This window comes from Nelumbo lutea, chromosome 2 (assembly GCF_056320005.1).
Source record: "Nelumbo lutea isolate HS-2025 chromosome 2, American lotus-T2T, whole genome shotgun sequence".
In the NCBI taxonomy this organism is placed as follows: domain Eukaryota; kingdom Viridiplantae; phylum Streptophyta; class Magnoliopsida; order Proteales; family Nelumbonaceae; genus Nelumbo; species Nelumbo lutea.
Genome location: NC_142685.1, coordinates 16,507,261 through 16,523,740, shown reverse-complemented (window position 1 = coordinate 16,523,740; position 16,480 = coordinate 16,507,261). Strand labels below are relative to the sequence as shown.

General features: G+C 38.0%; 1 protein-coding gene, 1 long non-coding RNA gene and 1 pseudogene across 3 annotated transcripts; 1 reads left to right on the top strand and 2 right to left on the bottom strand.

Annotated features, from left to right (window-relative positions):
- Positions 1–1,646: 1,646 nt before the first annotated feature.
- LOC148868845 (fructose-1,6-bisphosphatase, chloroplastic-like) lies at positions 1,647–3,948 on the bottom strand (annotated as a pseudogene). The gene is made up of 4 exons (XR_016107958.1): positions 3,508–3,948; positions 2,720–2,944; positions 2,119–2,625; positions 1,647–1,896 (listed from the first exon to the last, which is right to left on the bottom strand). The product of XR_016107958.1 is annotated as a fructose-1,6-bisphosphatase, chloroplastic-like (transcript).
- A 2,852-nt stretch (positions 3,949–6,800) lies between these two features.
- On the top strand, positions 6,801–9,199 carry LOC148868844 (uncharacterized). The gene is made up of 3 exons (XM_088970499.1): positions 6,801–7,248; positions 7,392–7,721; positions 8,900–9,199. The coding sequence occupies exons 1-3, from the start codon at positions 7,179–7,181 to the stop codon at positions 9,040–9,042; spliced, it is 543 nt and encodes a 180-aa protein (XP_088826625.1). The 5' UTR covers positions 6,801–7,178; the 3' UTR covers positions 9,043–9,199.
- Positions 9,200–14,962: 5,763 nt separating this feature from the next.
- LOC148868843 (uncharacterized) lies at positions 14,963–15,996 on the bottom strand. The gene is made up of 2 exons (XR_016108032.1): positions 15,716–15,996; positions 14,963–15,449 (listed from the first exon to the last, which is right to left on the bottom strand). It is a non-coding gene; the product is annotated as an uncharacterized LOC148868843 (long non-coding RNA).
- Between the last annotated feature and the right edge of the window lie 484 nt (positions 15,997–16,480).

Below are 16,480 nucleotides of genomic sequence, written 5' to 3'. Positions count from 1 at the left end.
GATTTTGGTCAACAAACCGCTGAACCGACCGATTAACCATTTGGACTGTTTGAACCGATAACCGAACTGTTTCGGTCACCAGTTCGGTTTTAAAAACCATGATTTACCCATATTTAAAGCAAATTAACAAGAGGCCGATCACTTGTCAATAAAACACGTTCCAACCCTCTATCAGCCTGATTCCAGTTCCAGTCTCATGATAAGATGTGTGGTATTAGATAAAATTAGTAGAGAATTAGAATGTATTTTATTGGCAGAAAATCCCAACTCAATTAACAATACAAACCAATCGAAACAATCAACCTCCTATTTGTTTTTGGTTCCAAAATGCTTTTAGTGAAATGTAAAAATTAAAACAATACAAGTAGGAGTTCAGATCAACTACCAATAGAAGATTCTAACAGGGTCCCAACGGGCCATCGGGAACATCTCGGCATGCATGATAAAGAGATGTTTCCAATGTGAGGCTGCAGTGGTTTGTTGGGACAGGATTGGTAGCATTTTGTTGGTATCAGATACATTTTTTTTTGCGCTGCATTCATAGGAAAAGTAGATGGTTTAAAAATCTCATCTTAACATTAAAACAACGGCAAAGGGGTGAGTTCCGGTCTGCATATCGAAATTTTTGGTATTTAATCTACTTTTTGTATTCTCAACTGTATTCCGATGAAAAACTTCGAAAACCCTAATTCGATGATTTTGTTTGTTAGGGCTGTATTCGATGTGAATTTCACAAGGATCTTTTTGTGAATGTATACATAAAATTTCATGGTTTTCAAAATCCATCGGATCGGACAGTCGGATTGGAAAAAGTCAGGTGATTGGTTTCGGTTTTCCCCAAAATTAGAAATTTGTTTAAAACCATTGATTTTGATCAGTAAACTGCTGACCTGAACGGTTAATCGTCCAAACGGTTTTGATCATTTTTTATTTTTTTATTTTTTGTTTGAACAGACCGACCATTCAGACCATTTGGCCCAATAACTGAACCCCTGACCGATTCGGTCTCCGGGTCGTTTTTAAAATCCAAGCAAAATGCTAAGCCACGTTCTCAATTTCTTGTCATTTTCTTTTCTTTTGGTTTTGTCACAAAAATTTTGATCATTAATCTTAAGATTATCAGCACCATCGAGTGTTCCTTTAGACTCGAGTTAGTCTTCAACTTTTAAAATTTCATTATTTAAACAGAGATTTTAGATTGATGTAACTTGTTCTTCGCAGATATGAAGGCTATGTTTCAGCTCTCTAGTTACGCTTTTCAATTAATATATTATGATTTTTAAGATTTAATTAGCCGATTTATTTTGATTGAGAGAATCCGATGCAGAGAGAAGAAACCATACCCTTTGAATCATCTGACTGTTGAAATCATCTTATTCGAGATATTCTTATAATAATTCTGCAATTATAAAGCATTATATCATGTCCATATTCGGTAGGGATCTGCTACCAACAAAGGCCACTGCAGACACACATTGAGAATATCTCCTGGAAAAGCCATGGCTAGTTGGGACAGTTGGCACCTGTGTGTTGGTAACTAATCTGAAATCATTCATATTGATAGAAAGTTGTTAATAAATTTTGTAAAATTAAAATCTATACTCTTTTTTCATGACCGAATAATAAATTGGAGGAAATGTATAGGAAGTATATTGGATATGAGATTACATGATAAGATATGATACATACAAAATAAATAAATAAATAATAACTTGATAAGCCTCTTCTAAGTTATTAAGCTTATCTAGCCAATCAAAAACTTGATAAGCCTTTTCATGATCAAAATAAGGATTATCTGTCTTAAGTTTTGAGGACATTATCAAATCAAGCCAAAAACTTCTCTAACTTCTCAACTTCTTCTAGGCTTCCAATGTAAAGCGGAACACGCTGATGAATCTGCCAAAGCAAACCAGAAACCATCGTGATTAAAAATGATATGATCTTGGTAACTATATAATTCACCAAAGTTACACTATATATGGTCAATAACCAAATTGACCTGCAAGTCAATTTGCTCTTGCTTCGTACTTGAACTTTGAAGGAGATTGTATTGATAAAATGATAAGCACATGCAAAAACAAAATGTTAGTTAATTAGGTAGTTAAGTTAGTTGGTTACCTCGACTGGTTCAATATCGAGTATTCTCTGGTGACCATCTGATCCTTTGCCACCAGCTTGTTCCACTATAAAGCTCATGGGTGCGCACTCGTACAGTAGCCTTAGTTTCCCATTCTTGCTCTTCTTGTCTCTTGGGTATCCGTAGATTCCACCGTAGAGAAGCGTCCGGTGGAAATCGCCGACGAGGCTGCCGATGTATCGGGCGGAGTAGGGCTTGCCGGTGGGACCCGGATCCTTTAAGTCATCGATATACTTCTTCAGTTTATCATCCCACAGCTGGTAGTTCCCTTCGTTGAACGCGTAGATCTTCCCCGATTTTGGTATCTGGATGTTCTCTTGGGTTAGAACGAACTCCCCGTACATGGGGTCCAGTGTGAACGCGAACACTCCCTTTCCGATCGATAGCACGAATATCACCGAGCTCGAGTACATACAGTACCCTGCTGCCAATAGGTTACTGCCAGGTTGGCATACACTCACCACACACCTCTGCTCCACTTGGTCCAGCTGCATTGTTGCCACGTGTCAAAATGAGAATTTAACTTAAAGTTATATATATATGCAAATTAACAAGTGATATATCGGAGAGAGATGTATGAACCGTGGAGTCATCACCGGCGTCGGCGAGGCATTCATCGTTGGGGCTGTAAATGCCGAAGATGGAACCAGTTGAAACAGCGGCGTCGATGTTGGAAGATCCGTCGAGAGGGTCGAATACGACAATGTAGTTGCCGGTGTAACTTTCTTCCACCGCAACCGGCACGTCCTCTTCCTCTGATGCTATAATCCCCGTTCTCCCGCTTGATTTCAAGCAATTAGAGAACACCTGAATAATTAAAAACAACAGAGAATGGTCAATGATATAAATGGGTCCCCCATACAGCATCGTCGCTAGTAAGAAAACTTCTGCTAGGAAATCCTGTTTTTGACAGTGGATAACAGAGCCAGGTCTCCCTTGTTTTAGAAGAAATTTAGAAATTTCATCGTAACACTAGTGATGTGGTTTTACTATCACCGTGAAACGGAGGATTTTCTCCCTTTTCGAAAGGAGCCAAAAGTGAACTCCTAATCTCCTTGCCATTGTCCGATAATGACCAAACAAATGTTAATAATTGAACAGGAGACGCGTTGACACTTGGCAACAGAATAATCTTAGAAAGAAGGAAAACAGGAAATTAATGGCCAATCAACTGCAAATTAAGGATGGTTATTTCTCTACTGGTTCTGACTGTTACGTATCCTCCTATCGATCAATCTTCTAGCGTTATTCTTTGTCTGGTTTTGCCACTTAGATGGAATACAAAGGACGGTTTGTTAGTTCTACTTATGGTAGTAATTTCTTGTGGTTTCTGATTACGCATTCACAAATCACAGCTACGAGTTACGAACCTCGTTGGAGACGACGTCGAGCTTCTTCTGGTCTTCGCCTTACACGTTAACGGCACCCTGGACTCCTGTCAAGTTCGAAATGCTAGCCCTCTGCACTAGCGCCGCTATTTGCTTACACGCCATGGAGATGCTAGAGATAACAATCGTGAGTTCCGCGTCTATGTTCCCTGTTTGTTCCTGTTTCAATAACCAGCTGGTTAATGTTTGAATTTCGTATCCGCCTCTCTTCTTTGTCTCTGTGGCAGGTTCAGTTCCAACAGCCGAGCACCGGATTCCGGCTGTGGATCCCCCGGTGCAGCCATGACTTTTGCTGGTGGCGGGACATGCAAAGAGCTTCTTAGCCTCGGAAACACATAAATGGAAAGGAGAGAGACGAGAGATAGAAGAACGAGAGCTTGAGAAAAGGAGTTGAGACCACGTTGCTGAGATTGCTGCAACCATGACTACCCTATCGTTCTCTTTCCTGATTTTTTTTTTCTTGTGAGCTAGCTACGAGTCCTCGTCCGAGTTTCAATTAATGTTTTTCTCTCTTTTCCAATTCTGAAGCTAGGTAGCGTCTGTGAGGCTGGCGAAGATTTTCTATTCTAATGGGCCCCCACTTATCCTCCTTCCTCCTTTGTATGTTCCATTTTGTGATCCTCCTTTACTGGGAGAAGTTTATTGACGTTACACTTTTTTTTTTTTTTATGAAGGCAAATCGATGAAAACTCTTGCAAGTAAAAATATCACTGGTGCTCATTGCACAAGCACAACCAACGAAATCTCTTGGAGGTATAAGTAAAATGGCAAGTGTAGCTCGGTCTAGTCTGGAGTTGAATTGAGAACCTGGGGCCAACAGCCTTTTCTGTTGGCTGTGCGCGTAGGGTGTGTCCTGACTGAAGCCAAACTCTATACGGTCCAAAAACAAGTTGCCATGTGGAATCTAGTGGGCTTCTCTGCCCACTCTCATGCTAACGTGCCCAACCCAAAAACTTTCTCAAAAGGCCCCCAACAGCCAGAGTTTTTCCTCTCTAAAAAATACGAGAGTAGAAGCCACCTAAAAAAAGAAAAACTTATACGGTTCCTCTTTGAAGTTTACATGAACAAGGGCCATCCCAAATCCATAATGCCTAAACCAAACTAGGTTATATAGCCTTAGACCAAGTAAATTACCCCAACTTAGGGCCTGACTCCAATTCATAACTCTTTAGAAAATATTTAGATCAGGTTGATCTTGTCCTGGCCCAAAGTGGCCTCTTTTAAATCCTAGATGTTGTTTAGCTGTTTTATTAATAATGCTAGCCAACATACTAGTCGACCTTGACATTTAAGCTGTGTTTGAAAAATAGAGATAAAAGGGGGATCAGAATTACAATATATCAGTTGTTGAATCTGGATCTGCTGTTGAAATGAACCCAAATATTAAAATCCTAGAAACATGGGGCGTTGGTCGCTTCATTTTCTCTTGCACCTCCACTTCCACACTGGTCCCAACACAACACAGTCGCAGGGAATGAATACCTCATAGGGATCTTCTATGTTGTGCTCAAGTAGTGAACCCAGAAATGGTTCCATGCATTTCCACTTTACCCTCTCATGTTGACAAGTGGCAAAATAAATCACTTTTTTGCAGCAGTTTTGTTTAAATCACTCATGTAAATGTAGACCACGTATGTCATACACTAGCATATATAAATGTTGCCTTCATAATTCCCCATGGTATTATGATTCGTCCACATGTTCATGATTCCCTCATTCAAGGGGAAAAAGCACAGAACAACCTTTGTAAACACGCCTGAATTGTTCAAAGCCTTGCTCCACATTCCACATGTCTACATCGAGGATATTTCCATATCTTGAGAATTTTTTAAACTAGAGATTTTAACTAGTTATTATAAGTCTATAAGATAAGACTTGCTCTAAATCCCTGCTTCAGGTTGATTTCAGATTTCTAATGGACTGGGCGCTAGGGGTCATGGAATGGGCCGGGCATTTCATCTTGCATTAGGGGCTTGATCTAGGCTCAGGCCCAACCTGGCCCAGGAAACGAAATATAGTCCTTTTACGCGGGTCTGGCTTTATCAGCTTTAATTGAGTCAGACGAAAAGAATGGATAAAGGAAGTTATATCTAGAACATTCTCAGTATACCGTTGCGGTGTGAATAAGTCAAAAGGCATTATTCTTTCTTTTCTTTCTTCTTTTTTTTTTGTTTTTTTGAAAAGGCATTATTCTTTCAAGTTAGGAGCCACCACTAGCTGTGTCTGTGCCTGTCCAACAGTCCAAGTTCAGTTGGTGCGCAACTCAAAACCCCCACTCACACGCTAGGGGGCGTAAAAGGATATGCTACAGCTAAACAACCTCCTAATAAGTGATAAGATGGTTTGTCTTTTAGTCGTCGCCTCGTCGGGGTGCGTAGAGATTTAACTTGGGCGGGTCCAATCCAAGCCCATTTGTTTGTTTTCTTAATTTTTTGGTTGGGCCTGGGCCTAACCATTAGATAGCCTGAACTCAGTTCGACTTTATTTCAACCTGAGTTGGCTTGACTATATAAATGTATATTTACAAATTTGCATACATATTTGAATAAATGCATACAGGTGTGTCAAATTTTTAAATGGGTTCATTAACAAATCTGAGTGCTGCCTGGGGCCAACCTCAAATGCATCAAATTTCAAGATGGATGGATTGGGCCCAGGTTGGAAAGAATGGACTTAACCTCGGGCTCATGATTTGGTTAGGCCAGGGTTGACCATAAACCCAACTCAGGCCGCCCAATTTGCACTCCAATGGGTGAGTCTGCCCCACTAGGGTAAAGTTGTTAACCTTGCATGTATGGGTCATTGTAGTTGCGCTATGGGACCCTTCAACTGGTTCAAACAGCCTAGCCAGTACTGTAGATTGTTTACACATGTTACTACTTGTGAGGGAGCGGAATCCTCCCGGTCTAATATTAGTTAATACGCATTTTGTTTTGGCTCAACAATTTCTCTATAAGCTTATGTTTTACGCTGAGAAAGAAGTGTAATAAATAGACACGTCGGGCCGTTGGCTGAGCGGTCAATTGTGTCCAATTGAGAGGTCAACTAACTTACCAGTCTCCAGAAACCACTCTACTTTTCCGGTTCTGGTTGACACGTTGATCCATCACCTTCCACCTATTTGTTTTGCACTCTTGCTGCACACGAACGAAGATTGCGTAGATTAGTGCGTATTGTAAATTCCATATATACATACTACCTCCGAATCAACCGTTGGATTGCGATGATCATGGCAGGATTGGGAATAATATCTGATCCCCATCCCCAAGTCCCACGATTGATTCAAAGTTGGGACCTTGATCCGAACACGTCTCAAGTTGTTACTTGTTACAGCACCGAGGGTGCGCGTGAGCTCAGCTCCGCCATAGGGGACGGCATCCAGAAAAGGACGTCCAACCGTGCAACGCCTGCCCAAATTTAGAGGCCGAGTCTCGTTGGTACTTGGAAAATTGGAATATATCTCCCTTGGTGTTAAGAGACAGAGCCCTGACCCCGAGTAGGTGGCGGTCCGATCTGTTTCGTTATATTTCTATCAGCACCACCCTCGTCCCCTTCGCATACGTTCATTTCTCACCTCCATTCATTCATCATCTCTCGATCGAACACAGAGAACAAACCCAAACGAATACCAGTTTTCTTTGATCGATCCATTCATGGCTTCTGCCTCCGAAAATATATTGACCTTCTTGTTTGCTCTCGCAACCTATGTCCATGGAGGTGTAGGTACGTAATCTAGCTTTACTTGAAAGCCTTTCTCAATCTTCTATTAATATATATAGTTTTTATTTGATTACAAAATATTCTTTTTGTTTTTTCTCTCTCTCATTAATTGTGAATGATGCATGCATGGTGTTTGAGATGTTTAGGCGAAGGGATTGTATGTGAGGAATTGCCGAAAAACATCTGCGCCTTCTCCATATCATCCTCCGGACAGAGATGCACATTGGAGACGTACGCGGCACAGGACGGAAACGTAGAATATCAATGCAGGACATCCAACGTGAGCGTGGAGAATATGGCTGGTTGGATTGAGACGGATGAGTGCATCCAGGCTTGTGGGTTGGATAGGAACTCCGTCGGCATTTCGTCGGATGCCCTCCTTGAATCACAATTCACTGCTCAGCTTTGCTCTATTGGCTGCTATGATAACTGCCCCAACATCGTCGACCTCTACTTCAATTTGGCTGCAGGAGAAGGTACCCTCAAACACTACTTTACTACTTTTCGTTACCTTAAGAAAACAGCCAATAAAAAGAAGAAAACAATTAAATAAAATAAACACTTCCACTAGGAAAAATTGTCCCATGCATTCTTTTCTTTATTTTATTCCTTCATGTAGGAGAATGAACACATCAGATTTCATGTCCTTGATTTTATTAAGTTCTCTTACAAATTAATTTAACTAATTCCCTAAAAGAAAGGCCAAATTAATGCTTGGCTGTCAGGGACCTTTATATCACAAGAGTACAGGATTCAACAACCCATAGCTCCTCTGTATTTGCAGAAAAAAATATTAAAAAAAAAACTCGTTTATTCTTTCTATTCTTGTGATTTAAAGATCTGAGGTCTCTGTGATAGTCCAACAACGCCAACTAGCGGCTGATTGAGAACACTTATTCTTTTCCTCCAAACTTAACAAATACCAATATCCTCAAAGCAAAGAAATAATAAAATAAATTAAAAAAAAAAGAAGGGGGAGGGGGTGAGAAGAAAGAGTTGTTAAGTATCAGTTATGATTTCTTTGCTTTGATTCTAAGCAAATAATTAATGGCAGATGTCACCTGAATAAATTATTAAATGCATTTAAAAGTAATAAAAATGGTCATTTATTAGAACACCTCTATAGTTTCACATATTTAATTAAAATTGCTTATAATTTTCATTTTACTAAAACAGTACTCCCTATTGTTTGCAGCCTATTTAATTAAAAAATGTTTGTTTAATTCAGAGTACCTTGACACTTATTAGGGAAAAGATGATATTTTTTATTTGATTAATTTTATTCAAATGGAAATCAAGGTCAAAACTGTCATTTAATGGAGGGTCAATTAAATAATTAGATCGTAAAATATAGGGATGTTTTAGTAAAACCCAAACTATAAGGTAAGTTTTAGTTAAATCAAGAAACTATAAGGGGTATTTTAGTAAATGACCTTAATAAAAATTAAAAAGAAAAAAGAAAATTACAGAAAAAAATAAAAGATGAAAAAGGATCTGATTGTTCTCTGCAAAGGAATTCCTACCTAAAAAAAATAAATAAAAGACTTGAAGGAAAAACCTTTGATAGTGTTTTTGGACCAACCATACATACATACAATACAAGCAAAATTGTATATCTAATGCTTTTATTATTTTATTTTCAATATATGAATAGGTGTATTTTTGCCGGATATATGTGAGGCACAACGTAACAACCTGCATCGTGAAATGATCGAACTTCTCAGTAATGGAGATGCTCCATTGATTGATTCCTTGACGGACTTTGCTTCTCCCGCTCCTGCTCCATCCATAGTATAATCGAATTTCAGATCTTGTTGTCTCTATTTAAAATTTATGTGCATCTGCATCATCCGGGAATAAGTAGCATGTTAACGAAGGATTTGTTTGGGCTCGGCGAGAATTTACTGAACTCATTTACTATAAAACTTTATAGAGAGCATACATATTTTATCGATGGATCCAGTGCAATATATTTGATTATAACCGTTTTATTTGGTCAATTTATAATATAAAATTGCGAGAAAGATATGGTATGAAAAGAGTTTTAATCAATCAAAATCTACTTATGAATTTTGAAAAAAAAAAACGTATTATTTGCTATCATGTTTATGATTATAATTTATTAATCAGTTGTTTTGGAGATATCATATCTTTTCCATATCATAGTCGAACCCCAAATTTCAACCAATCATATTGAAATTATCACATGATCTATTTAGCGTCTGTTTGGCATCATTGCCGTTTCTCCAGAAAACAGACGTATGTTGGGAACCGTTTCTCCATAAAAGAAATGGTGATCCAAGCTACGCCTTAGTAATCAAGAAGCCAGGCGTGGCTTGGAGCAACACCGTATTTGGTGTTTCCTAGAGCTGCAGCTTGTTTCTGCCAACAGGGACGTGAAGTGGCAGTGATGTGGTGCTGGATAATGGGTATCACTGCTAAAAACGTTTTCTGAAGCATTGATATCAAACAGAAAAAATTGACGTTGCTTCACAAAACATCCTATCTAACATCAACGATTCCAAACAACAAAAAAAAGACACTATTTTTTAGAAAATGGTGCTAAGAACTCACACGTTGGCAGCACCGGTGCCAAACATATACTTACTTTCAATTGATTCAGAAAAAGACCGTTTTTAATGCCTTAAAAATTCAACTGTGTTGCATGACCACGGCCCACACTATTAACTTAAATTCTTATACGGGAAGGCCCATCACAGATTCTTGCAAATGGGCTCTGTGGCATCATCCATGCATCGATATATGCATGGGCCTGTTAATGGACCTGCCTTATCATAATTTTCCAAGCTAAAAAAAAGATGAATATGGTGGTCTGATTACACTGGAATTTTTGCTTGGATTTCAAAAATCAATTCAAAATAACATGCAGATTCTGGGCACTAAATTAAAAAATTCCCTTGCATGTCCCAATTTTTAGAAATTATAATTGTCCAATTAGATTGTGATTTGCTCAAGAAATCAGGTTCTCTCCTTTGAAAATAATATGAACTAGTTTTTCTAGTAAAGCATTTCAAATTTGTTAATAGTGATTATCCCCAGTAATGCTTCTTCTTCTTTAACATAAACCTTCTAGTAGAGTCCTCTCTAGCCTATGCTCATACTCAAAATTTGGGCCTGAAGTTGGGGTTTACCTTACGAATTCATACACTTAAGAGACATGTTTAAATTAAATGCTACATTGAAGAGATCACATTGAATAACCTTTTTTTTTTAATAATTTACTGAAAATATTTATATCCCAATATAAAAAAATATCATATATACATTTTTTTTTCAAAAAAAAAAAATTAGGTGCTAGACACATAGCTTGGATTTAATATGTCTTGAAATTTGCCCCAAATCAAACTAGAGCATGATGAGGAACTTAAAAGCAGGCCCTTGGATACAATTCCACCAGGTACATTTTCTGTTTTATACAAATTTCTTGCCATCATTCTAAGCCATCCTTTTGTCTTGAAGATGAAGATTTGAATGACTTATGTCATTTGATTTGATAGAAACTCCAATATACGCTGATGTATCAATATTTGATGACTCATGTCATCTGAGGATGCTCTACTTGATGGATGATCTGGATCAGTCATTTGATTTCTCATATATCCACAAGTCGGGTCCCAAGCCTCATTGACCCTATATTCTATAGACTAGACCATATCTTTATTGTTGTGGTTAAACCACCTATTCACGAATGATATAATATGATGTAACGCTAGTTGCTAGCTCAGGATTTAAGATGAGGTAAGGAAGCCAAAACAGAACTTGGGTGGATGTAGTTGGTATAACACCTTGTTTTATATTATTATTATTATTATTATTATTATTATTATTATTATTTTCGAAAAAGTAGCTAAATAAATAATGAAAGACATCCTCACGTTAAGACGGCAATTCTAAAAACTTTAGTCCATTCTTTCTCTCTTTTTTTAGCCTCAAACTTAACTCTAAGTGAAGGAGCAGCAACTTTAAAATTGTATTAAAAGCAAATCATTATAAAAAAGATACAGGGGAAGACATAGCGGGCCTTGCCCCAAGCCCAAAGTACAAGAGAGTCTCTAAATTCTCAAAAAAAAAAAAAAAAATCATCCCACACAAAAAGGAAAAACTTTAGTCCATTCTCTTTCTCTTAAGTGTAAATGCACATGCAACTCAATAAATTTCATAGGAAAAAGAAAAAAAATGAAAGAAAAAACAAAGGTTCAATTTGGAAAAAAGAATAAATACAAATATCTACAGTACAAATACATAAAAACAATACAAAATATAGGATTTTCCACTCTACACATTTGTATTTGTATTCCTTCCAAACTGAGTCACAGAAGCAAAGAAACAAAAGAAAGGATTCAAGTACTAATTAATTGGTGTTTGTTGTTTAATTAAGCACGACTGAATTAGTGATTTGGGTGGAAAAAATGGAGCCAAGGCAAGTAGTGGTGGCTTCATCCACACTCACCACACCAATATGAAAAATGAAAATTATATTCCTGGAGTCTTGGCCCTTTTTGTGGAATTCATAATTCCTTTGTAGTGTAGGAGGGGGACACCCTCCTACATACCTTCCCATTTAAACAAGACTAACTTGTACACTCTTGTCCATATATTCATTCTATTGCCCACCTAGAGTCCAACACCCACCTCACTAGTGGCTTATACTCAGTTGTGGGCCCATACCTGGCACCATCTCCAGCCCACCTACCCATCTACACACTCAGTGCTCACTGGGTGATCCAATTTCCAAACCTGACTGTTAACTATAATAGAGCAACAGGAATTCATTTATTGGCGAGATTAGTTTGTTCTACAGAACCCAGATCTCATTCTTACGTTATACCTACTATTGCTTTAGTATAATTTGGGTAAATTTACCTATACTTATTTAGATAAATATTTTTAAGAAACACTAATTTGGGTAAGTGCATTTATCCATCTCTTTTATTTTTTAGATACATAAAAAAACCATTTTAAGAATAAAAATCTATTATTAAAAGAGGTAATTTTGTCCCACCCAAGTATTATCAACTTCCCCCCCTGCCTAGGAGATATCCAAGAAAATTTCTGTAGACCCGACCGTCATAAATCGAAAAAAAGAACATAGATTTCCTAATCAATGGGAATCAAAAGTTATATAAATCTCATCAGCTTGCCAGCGACGACCCAAAGAAAAAATAAAAAGAAAAAACAAAAGAATCTAAAGACATATAGGAACCATTCCACACCTAAGGGTGGCAAATGGATGGATTGAGTTGGGTTGATGTGGGTTGCGTACTAACCCACCCATATTAATTTGGTGTTAGTGGGTCACAACCCACCTTGATCCTGACCCACCCTAACCCACACATATGGCCCACTACACTAACCCCATGCAAATATTAAGAAAACACAAACATCTCAGTCAAATAAAAAGAATAAAAATATTAAAAACGCACAAAAAATAATAAAAACATGGAAAATAATAAATTTGTAGAAAAAACGCAAAAGCTTATAGAAAAAAAATACAAATTGATAAAAATGTGAAAATTATAGTCTATCTCACCTCAAAAATTTTTATTTATTTATTTATTTTGTAAAACCCCCACTTATCGCCCACCTACCCCATGAATTGTGTCAGATTCCCCACATGTCTTACAAACATTGACAAAATTGGGAGGTGGGAGAATCATTAATTTGTCCAAAAAAATTGCAGAACAAAAACAAGTTGGTAAAAATTAAAAGAAATATATTTCAACGAAAAAGTAGAAATTACTAAAATTGATAAGAATTCAAAGTAATTATATATTTCAACCCAGAAATTGAAGAAAAACTGAAGGAATGGTTGATGCTCTGAGGAACCCTAGGCTGGGAACAACCCATTGGATCGCTAAATTTGTGTGAAAATTAGGCAGATTTTGCAGCATATATTCTCCTATCTATGGTAGCAGAAAGATCAGAGGAATGGAACAGATAACATCAACCCTTCTGAATTCAGTCCACAATCATAGTGAGCTCCAGATGATTTTTTTCAACTCTGCCTACAAATTAAAGCAGCACCTAAGGAAGCCTTCCCCTTTTAGTGTACCTTCTTACTCACCACAGCTCTGTTCAACAGCCCAACCATCTTTACCGATGTTATTACCGTTCCTCTAGAAAATGGGTGCTCCATGAAACACCAATATATTTGGAACCGTTTTTTCTATAAAAAACATTGCTCTAAGTCACGTTTTGGAAATCGAAAATGCATGGTTTAGAGCAATGCCAAATTTGACGATTTCTCATATTGCAGCTCATTGTTGCCACTGAAGACTAGATGTAATAGTGATTTGAACTTTCTATAATAGGTACTAATGTTGAAAATAGATATAGAGCATTGATTACAAACAGAAAATGATAATATTAGTTGAAAAAACTTTCTACCTCGCAGCAACTTTTCCAAAAAAAAAAAAACACTATTTTTTCATAAAACAGTTCTGTATCTGCATCATGGATGCCAAACATATACTAGATCAACACGAAACTCTGCCATTTCTCAACAAAATCAATCTACCTATATTAATTATCAATCTTCTGCTCAACAATGAGGTGAATGTGAGAGGCAGAGAGGTGGAATAGGATGGTGAGAATTAAGTTTTGATATCATCACAAAATTCCATTACCTTTAAAAGAACTGTTTGGTGAGATATATCGAGTATCGAGGTGATCTATTATTCCTTTGGTTTCAGAAAACGAGTCTCTGTTGAGTTGTCCCAACTCCCAACTCTCTCTATCCGATTATCAAAAAAGAAATTAACTCACTATCCTCTCTTCTCGGGCAAAGCGAAGGGTGAGACTTGAGAGAGGGTGGGAAGTCGAGGGCTGTTGTATTGTTTCATACGCGATAGTCCAAGTCCAATTGAACTGTGCGAGAGGAGAATAGCTTAACCAGGCAAATTGATTGCATGGGGTGAAGATTTGTTTCTGCTTTCTCTTTTTCAATGTGAAAAGCGGAAGCAAATTGATTGAAAGATGTGTAATGATTTGAAACTTACAGCTAACAACTTGTCAGATAAATAAAAGCCACTCACTGTTACATTGGAAAATGGCTTTTTGCATTTTTGTAGCTCTAGCTCTACCTCTCATTACATTAGTTATTGATGTATCATGATGCTATTGCCACTTGCCATCATCGTCCATGTAAACAGTAAACCTTTATTCCATCTACCTCATGCAAACAGTAAACCTTTATTCCATCTGCTTCATGTAAATAGTAAACCTTTATTCTGGGACGGTTATCTCAATCCAGTTTTGTCATTTTACTTTTTCCTTTCTTTGGGCCAGACCAAGGGAAGACTGAACCATATACGCCACCAACTTGGCAAAAGCTAGATGAGTTTCCTTCAGGCATGGATAGTGTTAAGATTCCAAATCAACGTTCCAGAATCCATAAAAAAAAACCGATTCTGGGCTCGAGTATGGTGCTTATACGTTCTGAATGAATGGCTGAAACTTGCCACATGGCTGGAGCTTAATATGGTCCATTCGTAAGGTTAACTGTCTATGAGATACCCGAAAGAATACTGCATCTGGATATAAAAGGGGGGGAATTAATCCTTTATCATTTCTTTTCCATCTTAACAAGTACGCCAAACATGTGAATCAAAATCGTCATACGAGTGTTTTTAATTGCTTTCATCAATCTCAATGTGAAAATCTATGCGCCTATCTACAAATGGAATGGATAAGATCATAAGAGGGAAAAATAGAAGACAGAACTGCAAATTTCCTCAAGTTCCTAACCGACAACTTACGAAAGGAAAACCAAAAATCTAAATAAAACTCTAATGTATCGGGCAAGGGCCGCAAGGCCAATAAAAATAAAAGTAGAAATAAAATACATACGAGAGAGAGAGAGAGAGGTGAGGGTACAATAACAAGTTAACAACAGTCTCTATGAGTGTAGCCCCATGAAGCAAAAAAAGGAAACGACCAGTCTCTCTCTCTCTCTCTCTCTCTCTCTCTCTCTCTGCGTGTGTACTGTAGTTTGAAGTTTGTTTACACCTACCTCCCTCTTCTGTGGTTGAGTTTCGTTGTGCCCTAGAGATTAGGACCCATGTGTCTTCATCTGGGGTCACGAGTCTGATCCAAACTTCCACGCATAAGCAAAACGTAGGAATAATTTTTAAACTTGGCATAAGCAGTTTATCCGAAAATCCCAGCCAAAAGTCCATTTTGTTCTGTCAGATTAACATAACAAAACATGCAGATCGATCCAAGCAAATTTACATACTAGCAAGTGGAGTGGATATTGTAAAGATCATTATTCTCAGAGTCGGAGTTGGAGGAGGAGGGAGAAGAAGAAAATAAATATTTTTGTTGATGATAGCAATGAAGATAATGAACCAAAAAAAATCTACAAAAAGGGGGGAGTGGAGGGAAAGACCGCGCGAAAGTGTAATGCGAAGCAACAAAATATGCAAGGTAAAGGAAAACGAGCAAGTACTTGTGATCTAAGCTGGCCTGGCGAAACCGTCCTCGATCGGATGATATTCCGATGAGCTTTGCCGTTGATGGCCGTGTTGTTATGGATCATAATAAATGTGGGCGCAGGATAAGAGAGTATCCACCGTATCCGAAGTCAGGAGCAACTAGAGTAGGATTCTAAAGGGATTGCATGATCCAGATTCATCAAAACCTAACGTTGCTTCGGCTCAAAGTCGGGATCAATGCGATCCCTTTGGATGCCTACTCCAGTCGCAGTAGACGCCATTCTCTCTCTCTCTCGACAGAGGAAAGTGGACTCCTCCATATAAAAAGAGACCAGGCGCTATTATTATTGAGTGTTTGATATGTAATTTACTCCTTAAATACAAATTTAATTAAGAGGTGTAGGCCCCATTCTGTATTAATAAGCCAGACAGGGCAGAGGGGCCAGCCTAGCCTTCTTGGAAAATTCCTGAAAACTGTGTTGGTTAGGTAAAAGTTTGCAAGGCTGGACGGGTCGTCTATGGTGGAACTGGAATTCCAGATACCCCAAAACCAAAAGCGAGTTGTCTATGTATGTTATGTAGCATAGTTGAGAGCTCCATCCATTCATCATTCATCATTCATCATTAATCAATCCGCGTTTTAGTATAGGATCCTAGCTAGCTTGGTGTAAGCCAACAGAGAGACTCCACTGACACCACACTTGAGACCCTAAAAGAGGAAACTTACTTCTCTGCGGCTTCAGGGGTGAAGTCTGATTTCATCCTTAATTATTTTGGAA

Coding starts and splice junctions, on each gene's coding strand:
- LOC148868844 (XM_088970499.1), top strand. CDS start 7,179: ATGGCTTCTGCCTCCGAAAATATATTGACCTTCTTGTTTGCTCTCGCA. Junction 7,249..7,391: donor CTATGTCCATGGAGGTGTAG/GTACGTAATCTA, acceptor TGAGATGTTTAG/GCGAAGGGATTGTATGTGAG. Junction 7,722..8,899: donor CAATTTGGCTGCAGGAGAAG/GTACCCTCAAAC, acceptor ATATATGAATAG/GTGTATTTTTGCCGGATATA.